Source organism: Egretta garzetta, unplaced genomic scaffold (assembly GCF_000687185.1).
Source record: "Egretta garzetta isolate BGI_Z169 unplaced genomic scaffold, ASM68718v1 scaffold156, whole genome shotgun sequence".
Lineage (NCBI taxonomy): Eukaryota > Metazoa > Chordata > Aves > Pelecaniformes > Ardeidae > Egretta > Egretta garzetta.
This window is the reverse complement of record NW_009260125.1, coordinates 977,691-998,339: the sequence shown is the minus strand read 5'-3', so window position 1 is coordinate 998,339 and position 20,649 is coordinate 977,691. Positions and strand designations below refer to the sequence as shown.

General features: G+C 40.4%; 1 protein-coding gene across 2 annotated transcripts in view; it reads right to left on the bottom strand.

The window, feature by feature from the left end:
* The window catches only part of LOC104128574 (gamma-secretase activating protein), a 48,050-nt gene that overhangs the window by 6,257 nt on the left and 21,144 nt on the right, over nt 1-20,649 (bottom strand). For both annotated transcript variants that reach the window (XM_035896848.1, XM_035896849.1), the window contains 14 exons: nt 20,002-20,079; nt 17,678-17,755; nt 17,108-17,200; nt 16,158-16,375; nt 15,655-15,724; nt 14,868-14,950; nt 14,155-14,208; nt 10,035-10,160; nt 9,542-9,597; nt 9,092-9,123; nt 7,349-7,410; nt 5,632-5,727; nt 1,076-1,146; nt 396-490 (listed from right to left, as the gene is read on the bottom strand). In XM_035896848.1, coding sequence (XP_035752741.1) covers nt 396-490; nt 1,076-1,146; nt 5,632-5,727; nt 7,349-7,410; nt 9,092-9,123; nt 9,542-9,597; nt 10,035-10,160; nt 14,155-14,208; nt 14,868-14,950; nt 15,655-15,724; nt 16,158-16,375; nt 17,108-17,200; nt 17,678-17,755; nt 20,002-20,079 — 1,212 coding nt within the window. The remainder of the gene's footprint in view (nt 1-395; nt 491-1,075; nt 1,147-5,631; nt 5,728-7,348; nt 7,411-9,091; nt 9,124-9,541; nt 9,598-10,034; nt 10,161-14,154; nt 14,209-14,867; nt 14,951-15,654; nt 15,725-16,157; nt 16,376-17,107; nt 17,201-17,677; nt 17,756-20,001; nt 20,080-20,649) is intronic.

Genomic DNA, 20,649 nt, shown 5'->3' with positions numbered 1-20,649 from the left:
GCAACAGCATGAGAAAAAACGCTCTTTTTTTTGTTCCAGGATAGGATTTTCCCTTGTAGCCCATGATACTAAAGTCCAGCTGTCTAAGAAAAACATATAAATGAAAGAAGTGTAAATCTTAGTTCTGAGCTAGGACTGTGCCCAAACGTTCCACTGGAATCTGAAAACAGAGAACTAAACCTCCGATGTGTTGTCTATATTTGTAGTAACCATTCAGTTTTGTTTCATTTCACTTGCAGGTGTTTATGGAGGGTCTTCCCCTCTGTAACTGTCTTGAACAGATTTCAGTACTGCCAAAACTAACTTGACATGTGCTGCAACTACTGCTCTTCCACGAGGAATTCGGAGCATTGCTCTCCTCACTTATGATTAAAACAGAAAAACATAGGACTTACCAGGAGGTAAAGGCATGCACATGCCATTTGCAGCTTCCAGAATCCGACTCATGATGTGGAACACTGCAAACTCTCCTGTACTTCCTCTCTCATCACTGTATTTAATAAAGCACCAACATATTAGGAATCTGAGATGCCCACACTCTCCTAGAGATATGGTCAGTTTGTTGTGCCACATGTGCACTAAATGCATGCATTTTGGGTGACTTGCCATAGGATGCTATCTGGTTTGCTTAGGTGTCTGTCCCCTAACAGCATTAGCTGTTTATCTAAATGTTGACACACAGTGTCTCTATGGTGTCCCCTTTCTCCTTCCCTCACTACTACATATTTACAAGTCTCTCAGCAGGACCTGGTATCAACAGCAACAGGTGAAACATTCTGAGTGCTGGTATAAGTGATCTGGCTTTTATAGGTGTTCAACACCCACTAGTCAGCTTGAGATCACTGCAAACTCAGCAACTTTGAACTCCAGCTGTAAAACGGCCTATATGATTAACATTCATGTTGGCTTAAGAGAGGGCCAGAGCAGGATCATTAAAAAAAATAAATGACAGCCATATTGACATTCACAGTAGAGTAAGCACTGACTGTTTAAGCAAGTAGTATTGTTAAAGACCAAAATTATTAAGCCCATATTTTAAAAAGCAGGCTGAAAACTTTATAAATGACTTGCTCACAAGCAGAAGATGCAGGAATGAAGCTGGTATCTCCTCCAAACTTCTTTCATTATTCGATGTACCAGATTCAGCTAAAACAAAAAAGACAAGACTGAATGTTTCTAGGAGCCTGCGTACAGCAGGCCCTTGACCTTCATTCATTTCACACACCGGGTTATGTTAAAAACTTATCATGAGATTCCTACGAAGACTTCAGTATTTATCTTCTTTTTCCCTAGGGGCTTAAACTGTAAAATTGATTAAAATTTGAATTGTAACTGAATTGCCCCTTTCTAGAAGTTTACAGTAAGTGCTCCAAGCTCATCAAGGCATTATGCAAAACATGCAGCATCTTAACACATCATGCTTCTTGGGGATCAACTGAGCTCACAGTCTTGCATCAAAGTCTCAAAGATCTGTTTGCCATGAAAGCAAAAAACGCATGTGCAGGTGGCTGAGCATTTGGCAAGGAAAGGTCCCTAGGGCCCAGACAAAACTGGATGCTGCTAAAGACAGCAGACTACTTGGTTTGCTGAAAAAAGTCTGCAGGAGGAATCACAAATCCAGTCCTGGCAAGGAGGAAAGATGAGACAAGCAAATGCTTCTCCTCCTCTACTGAGTTTCCTTTTTATCCATAAAACAATCCCTTGGACCATATTGCTGTTTCTTTGCACTTCCAGGCAGACCTCCAGTACAGACTGTCAGCACACAAAAGCCACAAGCCCTGTTTCTCACTTGGGCCTTCTAAGCTCCTGCAGCTGAAAGAGAGAAACTACACATTAAAGAGTTGAAACGACTTCCTCTAGCCAGCCCCTCACAGTTGTCACATGTAACCACTTCCACATCTCAGTAACAGAATTGAGACATTTCCTCTATGCCTTTTATCTCCAGCCCTCAAAGTGCACCAATCAATCAATCCCAGGAAACTCTCAGGAAGCAAGTTTGACCCCCGTTTTGCAGAGAGGTGTCACGAGAAGTTACAAACCCTTTTCCCTCACCAAGATGGCCAGAATCCAGGAATCCTTTTCCCCACTCTCTTTTCTCCTGATAGGCTCCGCCCCCTCCAGCCCCTAACTTGTCACAGGCTCTAAGCAAAAGAGAAAGAGGACACAACAGGAGAGGTTCACATGCAAAGGCCAGAACAGGAACATTGGTCTTCAGTAATGCTCCCGAGTGCTTTCCTCTGTACCTTGGCCAAGGTACCTCTACAAGGTAGCACACCTTTTCCCTCCACCACTCCATCCAGCCTTGCACAGCTATCCCCCGCAGGATAACCACCTAATACTTTCCATCTTCATATTTTCTGGATACAGTGGAAAGCTCTAGTTTAATCTCTCCAGAGTATGGAAAGTTTTCTCCACTTGTCTTCAAGGAAATGAGTGATTTCCAGTTTTCAGAGAAGGGTCACAAGAACCGCACCTGCTGCCGGAATGACTTTCATCTCTGGCCAGCACACAGGGTGCAGTTACGGCCCCTGCATTAGCAGCTACAGCTGGATCTGAAGATCAGCGTTGAGGTGAGGGAAAGCTGCTTACAAACTCCAGAATCAGCTCTTCTTATTTGTACAATAAAAATTGGTTTCATGGGTATGATACTCCAGAATCAATATTCTTTGCTTAACAATAGAGCAAACTGTACGGCTTTCACAGGGTATAGAAAGAGAACAACTTCTTAAGTCATTGTCAACCTAGCTATCGCAACACACTTAAGTCTTAAATACATGCATGCCTGTGGCGTGACACCCTCACCACCAGCACTACTAACTTTGGAGATCAGCCACAATGGACATCGTAGAAAATACATACGGAAAGAGAAACCATGTCTCAAACTATTTTCAGTATATAACACACAGGATGTGCATGAGAGAAAGGAAACAAGATCTGGTTTATAGAGGGAGTACAGACAGCTTCCTCTCCACAGCTAGCAGTGGGTATCCAGGGGAACCAAGAGCTAAACCCGACCCATACCTTCACAGCAAAGTCATTTTGCATTTAGTAACGAAGACATACAATATGAGGTTTTTCCGGGCAAGTATCAGAAGCCTAAACTAGTGAGGGAAAACATGATCAACCATGAGACAGTGCATGCAGTAGGGTCTAGGCTGACATTTGCAAAGCACCTTGCCGAGTAGACTGAAGTTCACTGAAGTCATTTGGAACCACAGGTGCACAGCTCCAGTGGCTGTTTCTACAGGAAAGACATGGAAGCAGCTGAAGAAAAGAATCAAGAGCAAAGGAGAATGGGAGTAAGACAGGGTGCTGTCTTGCCAGATTCCTTCCTGCACAGGGGACATGAGGCAGTCCTCCTCCTTCTGAGGAAACTCAAATCCAAATAGTGCCTGTCTTCTATTCCTCCACAGTTGAGACCACATCAGATGACAGCTAGCCACAGACATCAGCCAAAAACTTGCAGCCACTGCAGTGACTTTCAGAGAAATGTCAGCAGTTTATTCTGGTCTGTCTTTTTCTTGTGCCACAGGCTGTCTGTTCACTCTGCCTCCTCTTCCACTTGCTGTCAGGGTAGCAAATGTCACACTGCTGCTCAAAGTTATTTCCCCCCTTCCCTGCTCTGCTGAATGAGAGAAACAGATATAGAATAAAGCTAAGATAAAGAGCTTGCAGGGAAGAGAGAATATGGACATACAAACAATTACAGTAGGCTAGGTGGTGTGTGAACTGGTAATGAGGCACACTCAAGCTCTGCAAACCTCCCTGGCAAACAAGGGAATTCCCACTGAGACATTTCATTCACACTTCCCCAGGTTACTTCTCTGTATACAAATACAGTTCTCTGATAGCAACCAGCCACTAGGTTGTTGTTTCATAAGAAACTGTTAATGCTCCTGTGTCTTGGCTACTTTGACTTCAGCTGCAATTGATTTATACAGTGGCTACACACCATGGAGCCCTATTGTCAGCCACTCCTTTGCTCCTGAATGCAATAAAAAAACATTTTATGAAAGCAGACAAGCAAATAATTTAAAGTCTCTCCCTGTTTCATTAGTTTCAGTAGCCCAGCTACGTGCTGCATAACAGTTGGAAGAATCAAAACAATTCATTCCCCTGAAGAACTTCCAAACCATTAGGATACAGAAAGGTTTAAGATTTAAAAGTTTCTGACTAGGATGAGGGGAAACCCAAGCCTAACAAGGAAATAATTTCTGAAGATTTCCAAACAGCACCTAAGATGCGCCAGCCAGAAGGCAGAAGCAATTTTTAGAAACATATTATCTTTGTTTATAGTAGTTTGTCCAAGAATGGGAAGTCTGTAAATTGAGTTGACAGAATTCTTGCTTTTAGTGACACTAAAAAAAAAAAAAAATTTCTTTAGAGGTCAGAGTATGTTGGTGGGGAGGGCTGAGATTTGTTTTGATTGTAAGATTTCGTCTACAATAATTTAGTCTTGCAGATCAAGGCTGCATAGGTGTTTCATATTTTTTAATCTTAGTTTATACTAAGAATGAACAAATGATAACTGGAAAAAAATGAAAGGAGAAAAAACATTCCACTTTCAGCACTGTTTTCAGGTACAAAGCTTTGGTTCATGCTGTACTGTTTCTATTTTAATCAGTCACTAGTTTTTCCTTTCTGTAAAGATACAGAAAACAGCCTGCGTAGTACCAGTAAAACAACTTGTTGAGCTGTCCACTAAGGCCTGAACAGAAAAGTCTGTAACCTGAGTGGAAACTGCAGTGGTTCAAAGAACATTGTAACATCGAGACACAACCAATTTGCACAGGACTTCAGAAAAGATGCAGGCACCAGTACCCTCAAGATTGTTCCCCGAGACTTCCATCCCTAGAAAACAGCACTGTGGGGTGTTTCTGCTGAATCGGGTGACAGGGTTAGCTCAAAGACAAAGAACACGATTTACTAGTTGCCATGTGAGCTCTTGTGGACTCTGCATTCTGCACTTAAAGGATTTGATGTTGAGACAGACAAAACCAGATACAATAATTTCTATGCACAACAGTCACAGTTTTTACAGCTGATTTTTTTAAAGTTTCTCTTAAAAGGATGAAAGACAGAAAATTAAGAATTTGGAAAGCAAGTTTTCACTGTAGTTCATATGGATTTCTTCACGCAAAAAACTGTCTCCTGTTACACTCACAAAAAGCCTGTCAAAGTCAGTATGTAGGAGTAGTGATGATTTACTCTCGTGCCATATTGGAGAGAAACCTTTTTTTCTTAATTTTTATTTCCTCCGATGGCACTTTCATTATTCAAAACATGCAGCAATGTATTCCACAGGAAACACAATGGATCTAAAGACTGTTCTTTCAACTTCCAGCATGAGTTCACATTTTCACTTCTGGGAGTAGCCTGTATCTGTACAAGCTGTAAAGGGAACTGTTTCTTCTGTATTCTGAGTGACCAGTACAACTCCTCTTAATATTGTTTAAGTATTATTATGTCCTTTATCAATATAAGCATAGTAAGCAGCAAAATACGGTTAAACATCTTAAAAACAACCTCTTCCCACCAAACATATGCTATATACACACAAAGCATACCCAATACCCACCCCCCCAACAAATACATGCTTGCTCACAATAGTGACCATGAAATCAAACTAACCAGGTTTGCAACGTAATCCAAAACTATTTGGTCAATCTTCTTTTTTCCTACATACTGCAGATGTCTCATAAGGTGATCCTTTAGCTGAGCAACCATCTAGAAAAAAAAGCCAACAATTCAGTGTCCTGGTGGCATCTTCAAAAAGATACAAAAGCTCCACCAGGTGCAGGGCCTGAACAATACAAATTAGCACAACAAAACCTTCCCAGTTACAAAACTCCAGTTCAGGGTGAGATGTCAAGCTACCATACAAGCTTGCCTAATTCAACAGCAGATCTGAATATTCAAAATGGTTACTTGGTGCGAATTCAGCAAAATGAGTGCTAAATTAAACTTTCAATGACATTGAATAAAAAAAGCCTATGGTTCTTACATCTGTCTGGGTCAAGCCAAGGGAACAGGGTGAAAGAATGATTTTAATATGAACACTGAATCCTGAGAATCTAAGTATTTATCACATACAAATAAACCTGAGGGATTTTACGACAGAGAAAACTAGCACAAGTACAGTTTGTGGTAGTAGCCAAGAACTTGAGAACCAGAGTGATTAATGGCAAGTTCAAGTTAAACATTAATTGTAAAGTCTTTAAAATCAGGTGTTTGTTATCATACAGTCCATGCCACTCCCTACCCTCTCCTTTCTGAAATATTCTCGGACCTCCCATATTTCTGATTGCAACTCAAGTCCATGCTGCTTCTTTGCTGACAACTACTATGAAGCGTTACTTGCTTCAAAGCTCAGAGAAAAACTGAGGCAAATAAAATCTCTGTCTCAAGCAGTTTACAAGTAGGTTAATCTTAGTGTGTCAGGACAGTAATATAGATATTAGGAAAGCATAGACAAAGGACAGCAGCGATGTACTTTTTGGATCTGTCTGAATAAACTGCAGGGAAGGAATGTAGAGAAGCTTCAGAGAATGAGAGGCAGAACTTGGAAACAAGGGGACAAGACTGCAAAGAATGAAAATTTGCCTTAGATTTGGACAGACAGGACAGTGTTGATATGCTCTTCACATGTGCAGTGCTGAGACCTTCCAGTGCATGCTGACGAGTTTTATTTGCTTTTCATAGTAAGAGAACAAGAGATAAGTGAAGATGTGTATTTAGACAGAGGGAGGACAGGTAGGGATTGGAGATATGATTTATCACCCAGAAACATAAGGATGGTAGATCCTTTGGGGACATCATCAGTGAAAACAGTGCAAAAGAGGAAGGGACCTCAGAATAGCCGTAACAGTCCCAGAAGTGAGGTAAAAGGAAAAGAAGACAGTAAAAAAGGTGTTAAATTGAGGAGCAAGAAGATCTGTGATCTTCTCTTTGAGGTAAGCAGTGGATGGGGAATTCACCTATACATGTTTTAAGGATGTAAAGCAGCCCAAAAATAACTGACCAAGACAAACTCCAGAAGGATGAAATAACAGCTTCTAGCCAAAGAAAAGTTGTACACAAAAAGCTGGCAAAAACCAAAAAGTTGTAATGCAAAGAGCATTTTGACAAATCAACTTTCCATTGCTGTTTTTCCCTGATGCCTTATGATATCATGAGATGTTAAGATGATATAATATCATGAGTATGAACTCTAAAACTTAGGAAATACCATGTTTGTCCCATAGCTACTTTGAGTGAGCTTCTACTCAGCACTGGAACTTGTAAGTTTACTCTTTACATTTGTTGAGGTTGTGCGTCCTCTAGTGCACACTGTGACAAAAGCACATACCAGTCCCATTAGTAATTGCTGCTGATAATCTTCCTCTTGAAAGAGAGGTACTAGCCTTTCCTCTGAAATAAACAGAGCAAGAATCATTCAAGGACATACTGCTATAGAAACACCACGAGACTTCAGCCAGCTTCAAAAGTACTTAGAAACATACACAAACAAACAGAAGTTGTGGTTTGATCTGCTCACCTACAGAACTAAGACAGTGAAGATTCAAGGCCTGCATAAGAGAGAATTGAGGAGTGGAAAATAACCCTGTATCTGCCTATCTTCTCCCTCAAGTGCTTAACACTCAGCATAGAGGAACATAAGCCTGTTAAACCACTTTACACTTCATTTACACTACTCTCTTCTTTGATATTTAAGGGAGAGTTACCGCAGCGTGGTGATTCCACGGAGCAAAGAGGCTCAGAGAACCTTCTGGTAACACTAGTGCAAATGCATATGCTATTTAGAACTTGTCATTAACAAACAAGCCCAAACAGCTGCATGGGTTTACAAGGAAATGGCTAGACACAGAGTAAATATTCCACAGAATCACCTCCCACTTTCCTGGTTCTCTCCCATGGTCTGGCTGCTTCTGTTATTCAGATTTGCAGACCGCTGTGTAAAAGAACACAACTTTTATAACTAAATAGAAGGAGGTTATAGTATTTACTGAAGTATAATGCCCTGTATTTCCTAATCAGTGCTTCCTGTCTACTAACAAAGAAAAACAATCTCCTATTTCATCATGTAGCATGATTTCATCATGTAGCATAAAATCAAGTCAACACAGATCTAAGTGCTAAATTTTTACAAAGTTCTTCCCAGCCATCTTTGCTCACCTTGAAATATATTTACTGCACCACTTAGCAGCACAGAGACCTGTGTTGCTTGATTTTAAAGGACCTGAAGAAAAAGCTACAGGGAAGATATACTACATTGATGCTTGTTGCTGGCTGGCAGCTATCTAGAAATTCCCTAGTAACAGTTAAACATCTGACTTCTTTATCAGTAAGCACCTTTGGAAAACATGAACCTGAGGCTAGCAAAGTTAATACAAGGTCCCTCAACGTCAGAGCCCACAGCAGTAACCAGCAGTGGCGTGGCTGACCAGTGTTAGGGGCTGGAAATGAATGCACTGAAAATTCTTCATAATAAAAGGCATGAGCAGCACTTACGCCAGCATAATCTCACAGCCCACAGTAGCAGGGCACATAGAAGGCACTGATGTGCGAACAGCAGGAACATAATTTACTACTAGATTCAGTTTCACTCATTTATGACAGAGGAACTGAGCATCACAAAGTCTCAAGTGTTCCTGGCCTAGGGAAATTCATTATGTCTGCTTTCTCTACAGTATGATTTTTCACCAGCCACAATCTCCTACTGTACATGAGTTGTAGAATTGCAAAGGCAGCTATAAGTGGACAAGACTCAACAGTAACATGCCATCATTGATACTCTGCTCCAGGAGAAAAATCTTGAAGAATCCTTAGGCAGACAAACGTTTACTGCTTATCTTGTTAGATCCAATAGGCAGTAGGAACTTTATTTTCAAAGGTTTCCTAGTCAGTATTAACCTACCACTACTATCAGAGAAAAAGTTTTCCTCTAATTTAGTAACTGCTCATCTTAATGCCTCAAACTCTTCAGTGCTGAAAACACACACAGCAATTTATTTTTAGCCAACAACAGCTAGATGGAAATACTGTAATAAACCTTACAGCTAAGGCCTACATCAAGACAAGTTTTACTTACCAGAGTCCCAAGTGTCCAGATGAGAAAGCACCCTGGGGTTTGAAACAAAAAATCAGCTTGTTTCATATGCATTAGTCTAAAGGATTTCATAAGGACATTAAAAAGCTTAAATGACCCTTTGATCTTTCAAAGGCAGCTAAAGAAATCCAGGAACTGTGCATGTGACTACATTTAGTAAAGATATTAAATAGCATTAAAAAAATTCTATCTGTCTGGGTTGCATAAGAAAAACTCTTCCTGTCTACCATAAATTCCCTAGCTCTAGAGGCCTGGATACTTCAGATCATGCTGTAATGATTACAAGGATTCCAATAATTTATTTTCAGCTGGATAATCTTCTTTATAGTAAGATACCTAATCAAATACCTAATCAACTATTGAAATGGCACATCAAATCCTTCAACATACTTAAAATAAGAAAGGGTAGATATAATAGAAAACGGTACCTACTTTTTGGCATTTTCAAAAATATTCCTCAAATATGCTGTGGTTCTTCTCTCCTCTCTCTGGTTTGTAAACAAACAAAAATCCCCACGTGAACAAACTAGAAGGCCAATTAAAATACTCCCTGATAAAATGCAGATAAGAAATTGTGCTGGGTTTGGCTGGGATGGAGTTAAACCACAACAGAAATGAAGCTGGTTTTCCCTTTGAGTGGAAAAAATGCACAGTGGGGCTTCAACCCACCTTCCAATTACCCATGCCACAATACAGGTACATGCAAGCTCTGCTTTTGCTCAGTTTCTCGTGTTATTTTAACAGAGTAAGACTTACAGGCAATCACCTTATAAGTAAAATGACTGCAAATCTTTGCACTTTTCATGGTCAGATTCCCATTTCTTCATCCCCAAAATAAAAAAAAAAGCTAACTCTTCTGTGTTTGGCTTTAAAACATCCACTTCAGAGGCAGCTCTGGAGACTGCTTTAGTGTGTGCATATTTACCTCTTCTGAAAGGTTACGCCATTCCCTCCTGAGCACATTACTGTGGTAATGCAAGTGTGGCTCTGCATACTTCACACTCTCCAAGTTTGAGTTGAGTTTCTCCCAGAATCCTTTGGAGTTTTGGAACTGCAAAGTATTGCAGGGAAAACATGAATAACAGGCTGCTCTCTTAATTAAATACCTAACCACACTCCCACAAAGTGATTGGAAAGAACTGCGATTAATGTAGCTTCATAACAATCTAAGTGAAAAAAGTTAAACAAAACCAGTTACACTATTTTTTCCAGTACCTTCATTTCCTTGATTTGACATCGGGGTAGCACTTACTTAAATGGGAGGTCAAGATTTGGTGCCTGTAATGCAGATACTTTGCCACCTTAGGATCCTTTTAAGTCACTGGGAAGAAACAAGTACTTCTGGTTCATAATTCATCTGACCTATTTCAGATGTTTGGGATGGGAAGAACTGCACCACAGACTACACTGACCGCATTGTGTAGACTTCCGCTGACTGTCAAAGGAGCCTTAGGCAGCTGACTTAGATGTAAATGTTTACATTTGGTCAAACAAATCCCATTCTGGGTTTCTAGTAGTTCCAAGTAGAGGAACACCACCATGACCCCAGCAGCCACAGGCTGCCACTATTTTCAAGCTGCATTAATACTTATGTTGCAAACATCCATTTGCCAACCTCAAGTGACAGTGCCTCATCCCAGAAAAGAAACAAAATGCAAACATTTCCATAGCAATTCTAAAGCCTTTGACTCTAATGCTGAAATTAATTTAAACTCAGCTGTGAGCTGACAGGAGGAAAAAACCCAAACAAACACACACTGGTTTCCTGAGCTGTTTCTTGGACTGGGTATAAAGATTTGAAGCCACTGTTTATAAATGCGGAGTGATGTGATCATTGCTGAGGAAGAGATGAGATTAAGGCAATTATTTTTGGCCATTTTAAGAAACAAGTATTAGCTGTTCTTGCCCTTCTTTATACACATTTACCTTCCCATACAGACACTACAGTAGTGACATTTGAAGGAAGAGAAGTCTGAGTTCACAGTATTCTTCTGTCTTGCATTAACATGTTGGATTTTGCTCTCTCCCCCCTACTTTTCTACAATGACAATAACTTCAGAAGAAAACGACAGAAGCCTTTAAAACCACTTCCTACTATAAACTACAATTTGCTAAGGAAAAATAAATTGCAGAGACTCAATCCTGCCAGCCACTTCCCTCTCGCTGCCAGCGCCAATTGTCACTTTATTGTTGTAGTTGCAGCAGAGAAAAATAAATCTCTTTTTTGCTTCATTATATTTAGCAGCTGGAAACTAGGAGTGCAATATGGCACTGTATGTTCTCCTCCTCGAGCTAACCAACAAGATCTACAACCTACTACTGCAGTGCATTGCCTAAATGTTACCAATATCAAATCAGAGAAATACCAAGAATATAGTGCAAGGGTATCACCTAGCGACCAATTTATGCAACTGCGACAGCACCACCATTGCAAAATTGCATTCAGGCCACGCTGGATTTTGTTTCATGTGTGGAAGGAGGGAAGCAAGACAGCAAGTTTCTTTCATATATTGAGTCTGTAACAGGAAGTGGCAACCTTCAGAATTAAAAGCAGACACCACTGAAAATCTGCACTGTATTAGCTCTCATTAAAAAGTCAAACGTTTAAAATAACGGATTATTTTAATTAAATCTTATTTCTTGAGGATCATCAGGGCAAGGACTAGAAAGAGAAGACTTCGTCTTAGGTTGTGTTTATTTTGCAGACGTTTCTAGAGAGTCAGGAATTAATGCCTGACATGAACACCTAAAAGACATTGTATTACTAGAAGTCAAAGCAAGGCCTTACCAGGTTGCAAAGTTTTAATGGTAAAAGCTCCCATAAAGCCTCTCATAAGTAGTGTTCTTTTAACTGAAGGCAAAGAGAGCTCTCTGCTGTACCCCTCTGAAAGGATGCAGGGTGCTAATGACTTCTAAGAGGCACATGTGCTCTCCCTGGGAACTCTAGTGCTGTGTCTCCCCAGCAGTGAAGCTATTCAGAGAGCTGTGTAACGATGTAGCTGCACAGGCAGCTACTCCTTACACGGTGACTCTTCACCCCACCGGCTCAGCACAGCATGAGGGAGAGGCTGCCTTTTCCTGCGCTGATGTCTCTGACAACTGCTTGCACTACACATCTTCACTCTTCTCCTGGACCTCCTCCTATTTTCTTCCCTTCTTCCTCCTGCCCGTTCCTTCTCCCCTTCTGACCAAGCCTATTTGCACCCCTTCAAGTTTGGTTTCTGGGTTTAAAAAGGGAAAAAAAAAAAAAAAAAAAAAAAAAAAAAGAAAAAAAAAGAGAAAACAACCAGACTCTTACTAATTACAATCCTTATGTAAAGCTTTTTGACAATCGGACTCCAACTGTTCCCCCTTTCTCATAAACTCTCTCAGTAACTCTTGCTGAACAGGAATTTAGTGATAACTATACACCTGTTACCCAAATAGCACAATTTTTGTGAATATGCACATAGCCCTACCAAAGGCTCTCAACAATTCACAGGCTTTGGAACTCCAAAAAGCTTCTCAAAGTGACAATTCACCATTGTTTCTGTGAAATGCCATAAAATCTTTGCAGAAGAGATACTATTTATAGGGCCAGATTTGTCACCAGGGTCTGAGTTGCAACGCCAACAACAACACGCACCAACTGAAACCCCAACAACTGACCAGCTGGACCCCAGCTATGGTGGGTTGGTGCCACTACAGTGGTACAAAGCAGCCAAAGCGCTAAACCTTACCCTGTGTATTATCATCTTTGTCCTCACTTAAGAGTCAGAGCAATTTGGAGCCAAAAGTAGCAGGAAATATTTGTCTTTAGCTCAACTCTGACCTTTTCAATCTGTTTAGGTTTCAGACAGAAATAGGAAATGAGTTCCACAATCAGGAAGTATAGCTGCTAAAGGCATTTGCCCCCAGGGGGCTTGAGGTTCAATCTCAGACAAATTAAAGGCCTGCTAACTTTGACCTCAGTGAATTACAGGGATTATCTAGCAACAAATTTTCTCAAGATCTGATTTTCCCAGGTGTCCCAGCTCTCAGGGCAGCCTTCCCAAGCAAAGCTTGCAAAGCCCGATTCCCCGACAGCAGTTGTATGAATCTGTAGCAGCACAGCTGTGATGCAGTGTTGTGGAGTGAGTGAGCAGTGGGTAATTTCACCGATTTTAAAAGATTTTGTGAATGCTGAAGCTTTATGAGCTAATTATAAGCACTGGGGAGGAAACAGACTCTCACCTCTTTAAAGTGCTACATGAAACAATATTGTCATGTATCCAGAGTCTACTCCCACATGTTGCTGGTACTCTTGGGTTCAAACTCTGACTCTTCCCATTAGCCCTCCACAACAAGCTGCTTATTAAAAGCCTCTTTCAGATTCTGTAGAGGAACACTTATGAAAATTTCAAGTATTACTCTAAACTGGAGCTGAGGGAGTAGAATGGAAGACGAGAAGAATCATTCGTGTTGTTTTCAATGGAAAGTACAATTTCCCACCCAAACAGCATGTGCTCTCCCCATCCAGTTCACCACCTTTTCCAGGCCACGCAGGAATTTCACAGAATCACAGAATGGCAAATTTGTCTAGATTTAGGTAGTCAAAGCCCTGACATCAGTGCAAACACAGGATGCTCTGGACAAAACAAAGTGAGAGGGTCACGAACCACTGGTACCAATGGCAGCACAATGAAATATCCCTTTAAGCGGGTATAGGTAGAGATATGTAGAAATCCAGACACACCTTGTTATGCCAAGTTTACCTCCAGCTAATGAAGTCACAAAACAAAGAGGTATCAACCAAATCTAACAAGAATTAATTCTTGGAGGACCTTCCCTGTTGATTGGAAGAAGTCTCTTCAGAAAAAACACGTCTTTGAGCTAGCAAACCTAAGTCTGAACAGCTGGTATTTTAGTAAATGCATAAGACATTTCAAACAGGGCAATTTTTTGTTCACCCCTATTTTTGGATAGGGCTGTGGGAACACTGCTTCATTAGTATTTAGCATACCCCCACCCCACAAAAAGAAGCTCCTGACCTGCAAATACAAATGTGGTTTTATACTGGAACTTACCTCTAACACAGGTAGAGAAATAATGTCTGTTGCACATGTTACTCCAGGGATAATCTATAAATACAGATAAGAATATAAATCATTTAGCACAAAACATGGGCTTGTTTGGGTAGCTAAGTGAATCTCCATTACCCATTTCCTTTGTGAAACTAGGTAGCTAGCCAAAACCGTACATTCAGTTTTGCCAAGAAATATGGAAGATGTTTTCTCATTCACCTCATTTAAAAACAGACAACATTGGAACAGATCAAAGTCAGATCAAAGAAGTTAAATAAGCTATTTGCTCTAACTGTAGGGTCTTGCCTAAAGTTATTTTAGTTCTGCAAACTTACTCATAAATCTTAACTCTCCTGATATTGTTTGTCTTGGAAATAACTGCATAGTTTTGTGCTGGTTAAATATATTTTGTGTTCATTATAAACCTCATAATAAGCAATCAATTAATACCTCATTATGAAAACTGAGAGACTTAATCATCCGTTCCATCATAGTAGCCGTTCTTGTTTTATAAATGCTTTTATTTTTTGACAAAAAATAGGACTCATGGAAAATACCACTAAGGTTAAGACTTGACAAAATAAAATAGGTATAAAGCATAGATATGGATTTAAGCATGTCTATGAAAAGGTAAAGCATACAAGTTAGATGTTTTATTAAAGGAGGAAAAATAGACTCCCTCTAGCTATTAATTAAAGTACCAGCTGTTATCTTACCCCAATCCAGTCAAGCAGTGATGTGTAGGGCAAAAGTTTATCCAGGTTGTGAGTTTCTGAACACATTCTGCAGTACAGGGAGGCTGAATGTAATATAAAAATATTTATAAGGGCAAGATTGTATAAACTATCAGTTAACAAGAGTAGGCTTCACAATCTGTTCCTTATCTAACACTTATTTAGGGACAAATCCTGCTGCTGTCTCTGAAACAGCTTCCTCCATGGTGGACCTGGTCCCATTCTGTGCACAAACGGAGGAAGAGAAGTCCAGATGGCTGCAGGGCTGGGTCAGCTGCTTGGCTACAGCTCAGCACTGCAGGGGTCCTTTGTACAAAGGCTCAGGGCACAGGACAGGCACTGGCTAGGCTGAGAAATCAGCTATTAGAACAGAATATCATGATATGCCAAATCCTTATGAAAAAATGGGCTGGGCTAAATGAGATTTATTCCTCTGCTCCAGTCTCAATTATTTACATCCCAGATATCCAAGACGGGAGCCAGATGGAGAATTTGCTCTCCAGTGACCTAAAATAATGATAAATCTATTTGTCCCACTAGACAGAAGAATGCATTTGAAAAGTTTTACTGCCGATCTGATTTTGAGAGATCTATGTATCTTCTAAACTACTGATATTGTCTCTAACACCACAAAATGCATGTCAGTTAACATAAATCATAACCAGAAAGTTCAGAAAGAGAGTCAGTCAGTTTGTGACATTGTGGCTTCTCCTTAAGTCACAACTAAGGTATGCAGGAAAATTCAGCATGCAGGAAAAGCAATACCTACCAATGATAAATTCTTGAATGGGGTCAAAAGAATGACATGTTGACAGGTTCTCAGAAATCCACCAAATAATCTGTCAGAATGAGAACAGGGTTTGTCACATCTCTTTGTTTCAGCATGTGTTGTAAGAGACTGTAGAAATTTTGCTTTTGGTAGTAACACTTTGCATGAAGTAGTGATACAGAGATAAATGTTTTCAGGACAGCCTTGACCAATAAAGCAGTTTGGGCAGCCCAGTTGATGAGCCTCTTGGCACTGCCACAAGCTATATGTGAATCACAGAATCATAGAAAGTTTTGGGTTGGAAGGGACCCCTAGAGGTCATCTAGTCCAACCCCCCGGCAGTGAGCAGGGACACACCACTAACTAGATCGGGTTGCTCGGAACCCTGTCCAACCTGGTCTTGAATGTTTCCATTCTTCTTTGGTTGATATTATTCATGCCCTGACCCTGCTTCATATAAGACATCAGTCACTGAAAAAACTTAGAGGAAGGTCTTTTCCCACCTGCATTTCCAAGTCTTCCGTGTGCTGGAAGTGCAGCAGAGCACAATGTAGAGCTGCCAATCTCTCGCTATCTCGTTTGCTGTTCTGTAGGAACTGTAGTAAGGTGCTGTCTCTGATGCTCACGGCATACATACTTCCTATGTGGCAATCCAAGACTGTTGACATGAGTGGGGATCGGATAGAGCAGTTTTGCAACATGTCAATTCTTGCTTCCTCACCTGAAGAACATTGGTTAGAGAATAAAAAGAACTAAGAACATAAAATTTGGCTGCTACCAGTATTTCTCTTAAGACTCTTAACACAACAGGTATTAAGCTTCCCGTGATGCTGCCCCTGCACCAGTTCCCACTACTTACCTCTCCTTCACCCAGTCAGAAGAACAGATTTCTGTTTTCAAACAAAGGCCCTCCCCACCTTCCAAAAATAACCCACTTCCCATAAAGACACGTTCGTTGGAAATGAAATAACGTGCCTCTCAGATGAGACTAAATCAAATTGCATCAGCCTGATCAGGTGAAGGAAACACAGATTTCCTCTCCCCACACCCTCCAAACACAGACATTTAGAGCAACTCAATTGGAGGAAGGAAATGTAAAATCAAATTTACATCTCCATGTGAAATTTGAGAACAGTGGAGGGACTGAGAAGCATGTGCAAAGATGGGGGAAGGGAAACTGTGAAACCAAGGCAAACAATTTCAAATTCAGTGAAAGGTCTTCTTCCATTTCATAACAAGCTAGAAGTACGTAATAGGTGAAATATGCAGTATCACTTCAGATTCTCTTTTTAAAATGGAAAGTGGCAAAAACACCATTCTTATTTTTTCAATCTCTCTCCTTCTTCCTCGGAACACTGTACAATAAAGCTGATGTTGAAAAATACAACTTTCATGATATGAACAGATTTCCACTACAACAATAAAATTACTTCAAGCAGCAGTCTCACTATACCTGTCAGAAATAAACTATAGCACAGCAGGTCAGGATGCTGAATATTCAGGAGGTGCAGGAACTGTCCAGGCAAATAAGCAGCCACATAATAATCTATTTAAAGAAAAAACAGTGGTCAATTTAGCACTTGTTCACCTATTTGGTTTAAGAGTCTGTTTCACATGATTCCCAACTTGGCCCACTTCTCTCTCATGGAATCGATTATATCTAGGAAATATAAAAGGAGTTAATTAAAAGCTGCTGTTGTATTAACACAGGAAACACTAGCAATACATTTGGGTTTCCAGGGGAGTATTCAAGAGGCTTGAGACACTCAAAAACTCAGCAGCTGATCTCCAGAGCAGATTCTGAGGCAATTTCAGAGGAAGTTGCTTACTAATAGTGAGATATTGCAGTATAAAATGCCAAATATAAAAGTTAAGCAAAAAAAAAAAAAAAAGCAGCAAAGTAACACAACTACCTAAAGTCAAGAAAGAAAAATCCTTTCCTTTTAGAGAAGGGTTAGCCATTTGTCTCCCTACTGGGGACAGTGAATGGCAGTCACACAGGGAAGTAACACAAGTAACCTACCAAGATTCATAAAAGCCACTTCCTTCAATTGATGAGATTCTGTTCTTTCTAGAGAAACTGTAAAAGTTTTGTTGTAACCTGGGAAAAAAAATAATACTTTTAAAAAACCCAAACAATAAACACCATCTGTTACAAGCCAAGTATGACTTCATAGCTAGAAACTTTAGCAGTGCCAATACACCCAAACAGGGATATTTTAGACTGTTTTACAGGCTTGTCTGCACAGACAGATCTACTTCATCCTAAAGAGAGTTGCTGCATACTTAGTAGACCTGCACCCACACAATGCAGTTCTTTAGTATGTGGAAACTGGCCATGCACTGCACAGCCTATGTTCATGTTTAAAGAAGCATTCCATCCCAGAGCAAGCTTGTGTAAAAACACCTCTCCCTGAAGAAAAACCCCAAACACAAATCCTTTACATAGCTGTGTTTCACATTTTGGTGGTCTTTCAATTGCTTTAAAGAATTTCCAGTTTGTTTACCTGCATGCCCTACTGCTGTAACTTAGTTCAGCTCTGTTTAAACATAGGCTAATTTCAGACTTGCTGTGTTTGCATGGGCTTTGCATCAGCACAGCTGTTACTTTATTCTAGACTTGCACCATACTACTTCTGGTATCCAGTAAGAATGACAGAGCCCTCAAACTTCCTCAATCTCTGAGAAAAGCTGAAAATTAAAATAACTAAGGAGACGACTGGCCTCCAAATCTCCATGCTGCAGTATCCTAAAGGCTGAATGGTGTCATGATCATGATGCTACTTAATACTGCATGAAAATTCAAGATAAGATGATAGATCCACAATTTACAGGACCACCGAGGAAAAAAAGTAGATCATGAGCCATGCTTCAGCTACTCATCCAGGACTTTGATTCCTGACCCTAGAAGAGAGGTATGCTTTATCTATACTTCAAAGCAAAAAAGAGACCTCCAAGACCAACGGCAACACTACAGATGAAGTGGTATCTCAACCAAACGGTTTTTCACACAAGATATTGACTGAAGTTTGCTTGCAATGAGTCAGTATACTCATGATGACCACCCTGTTACTTGCCAACACAAACACATGCAAACTAATACCAGCACTGCAGAATACACCTGCAACATCATGACTTTTGTGTTTATACTACAAGTGAGTGCTTTAACAGGGGGCAAAAAGCTTCCTTCTGAGTTTACAGATGCTGCAGCACAGACTGAGCTCCTTATACGTCTCCAAAATGTGGCTCAAGGACCTGATATACCACTGCTTCTGTGCGGCACCTCAGGACCAGTCTTAAAATTCTCTTGTAAGATTGATGAACCTTACATGAATCCACAAACAGCTCTGCACCAAACAACTCCATTCCATGAAGGTAATTTCAGGTGCAGCTGGTCAATGTCACCATATTTATCCTCAGTTTCTTCCTGGTACACACAGGGATGTAGAAGGGCCATGGTTGTCTCCAGGCAACGCAATCACCCTTTACCTATGCATCTAGTACGCCTGGGGAAATCAGCCCTTCATAGCAGTACAATGCAGGGTGCTGCCACACCCAGAATAGACTGTTCCAATTTGTTCATGCCTTCAAGAACACAAAAATGCAGTTCATTCAACCCCACAACGTTCCAGCAGCAAAGCAACATGTTAGTGCAGCTCTGACACATGAAGTTTCCTGACACAAGACAGAAACACTTAAAGTAACAGAGGTACGTTGTCCACTTGAACAGTTACTCCATCTTATGCAGCTTCCCAGTTGAGAAATAATTCGCCCTTCCCCTCCATGTATCAAACGAGAAAGATTTTGCTAATGATGAGGTTTATTCTGATCAGAATAAAACCAATGTTCTTTATTATTTTCAAGGAAAAAAAAACATAGGTCTTAAAATGAAGAGCTAGAGCACCACTTACATAGCAGCTATTCTTACAGTCAGTGGGTGTTGCACCTCTTGCTGTGAAAATGACATGTTGAACTGGAAATCTAAACAGACATTCAAGCTAAAAGTTATTGGCTCTATTTCCCATACAAATGCCTGATGGCATAAGTACAACACACCTGCAAGCTCCCACAGATTTCATTAATGTTTGTGCTCAGCACGCCGGAAAGTCTGGCTAGGAATAAGGGACCAAATTAATAGCCACTCAGGAGGCCACTGGTTTGAAGCTACTTGTTCAGCATCAGGCAGGAAGCTGCAGCAGGAAAGTCAACTTTGCAGCTGCTGTCTTTAAACACCAGCCACAGTAACTTACTGACTTTGGTAGTCATTTGTTTTGCAAGGCATTCTGTGACTCTTTCAGCAAAGTGACATTCTCCAAAATAAAGCATAACTTAACAGATTTATCTTACCTTTATGTAAAAAATATATGGAGTACATTATTTCATCAGGAGTATCAGAGGCTAGACTACAACACACACACAAGCTTCCTAAAAAGACAAAAAAGAAAAAGAAAATTGACTTGTCCACCTGAATACCTAGACATCTTTACACTGTACAAAACAAACGCAAGACTGCTTCAATTTAGAAACGAAAAATAATCTCTCAAAAAAGGTAAAGATTACAGAAATATATATTACATATCGCTAACCATCATTTACCTAGCAAAAGACAAAATAAGAGAGAACAGAGGTGGCAATATGGCACAATGGAAACCTGGGTTCTGACATGGCCAGTTCTTCTCTTCAGAAGTAGTACATTTCATGCTTGCAGCCAGAAAACTGATCAAGCCTTTCTCTCCAAAGACTGCCTCAATGTCTAGATATTTTCTGTTCAGGGACTGTCAAATATGCACAGAACAACATAGTAAAACACTGTTTGTTTGCTTTCTAAGTAGTTTCATATTGGCAGCAGCATGATACACTACTAGAGCTTTCTCACACTAGAAATGATAGTCACTTCTCCCCTTTCCAGCCCAAAGAGCCGTCAACTCCTTTTTTAGGAGAAAAGTCAGTCCTTGGCACAAGCTTATTTCAGCCAAGGTACTCTGTGCAGGAATG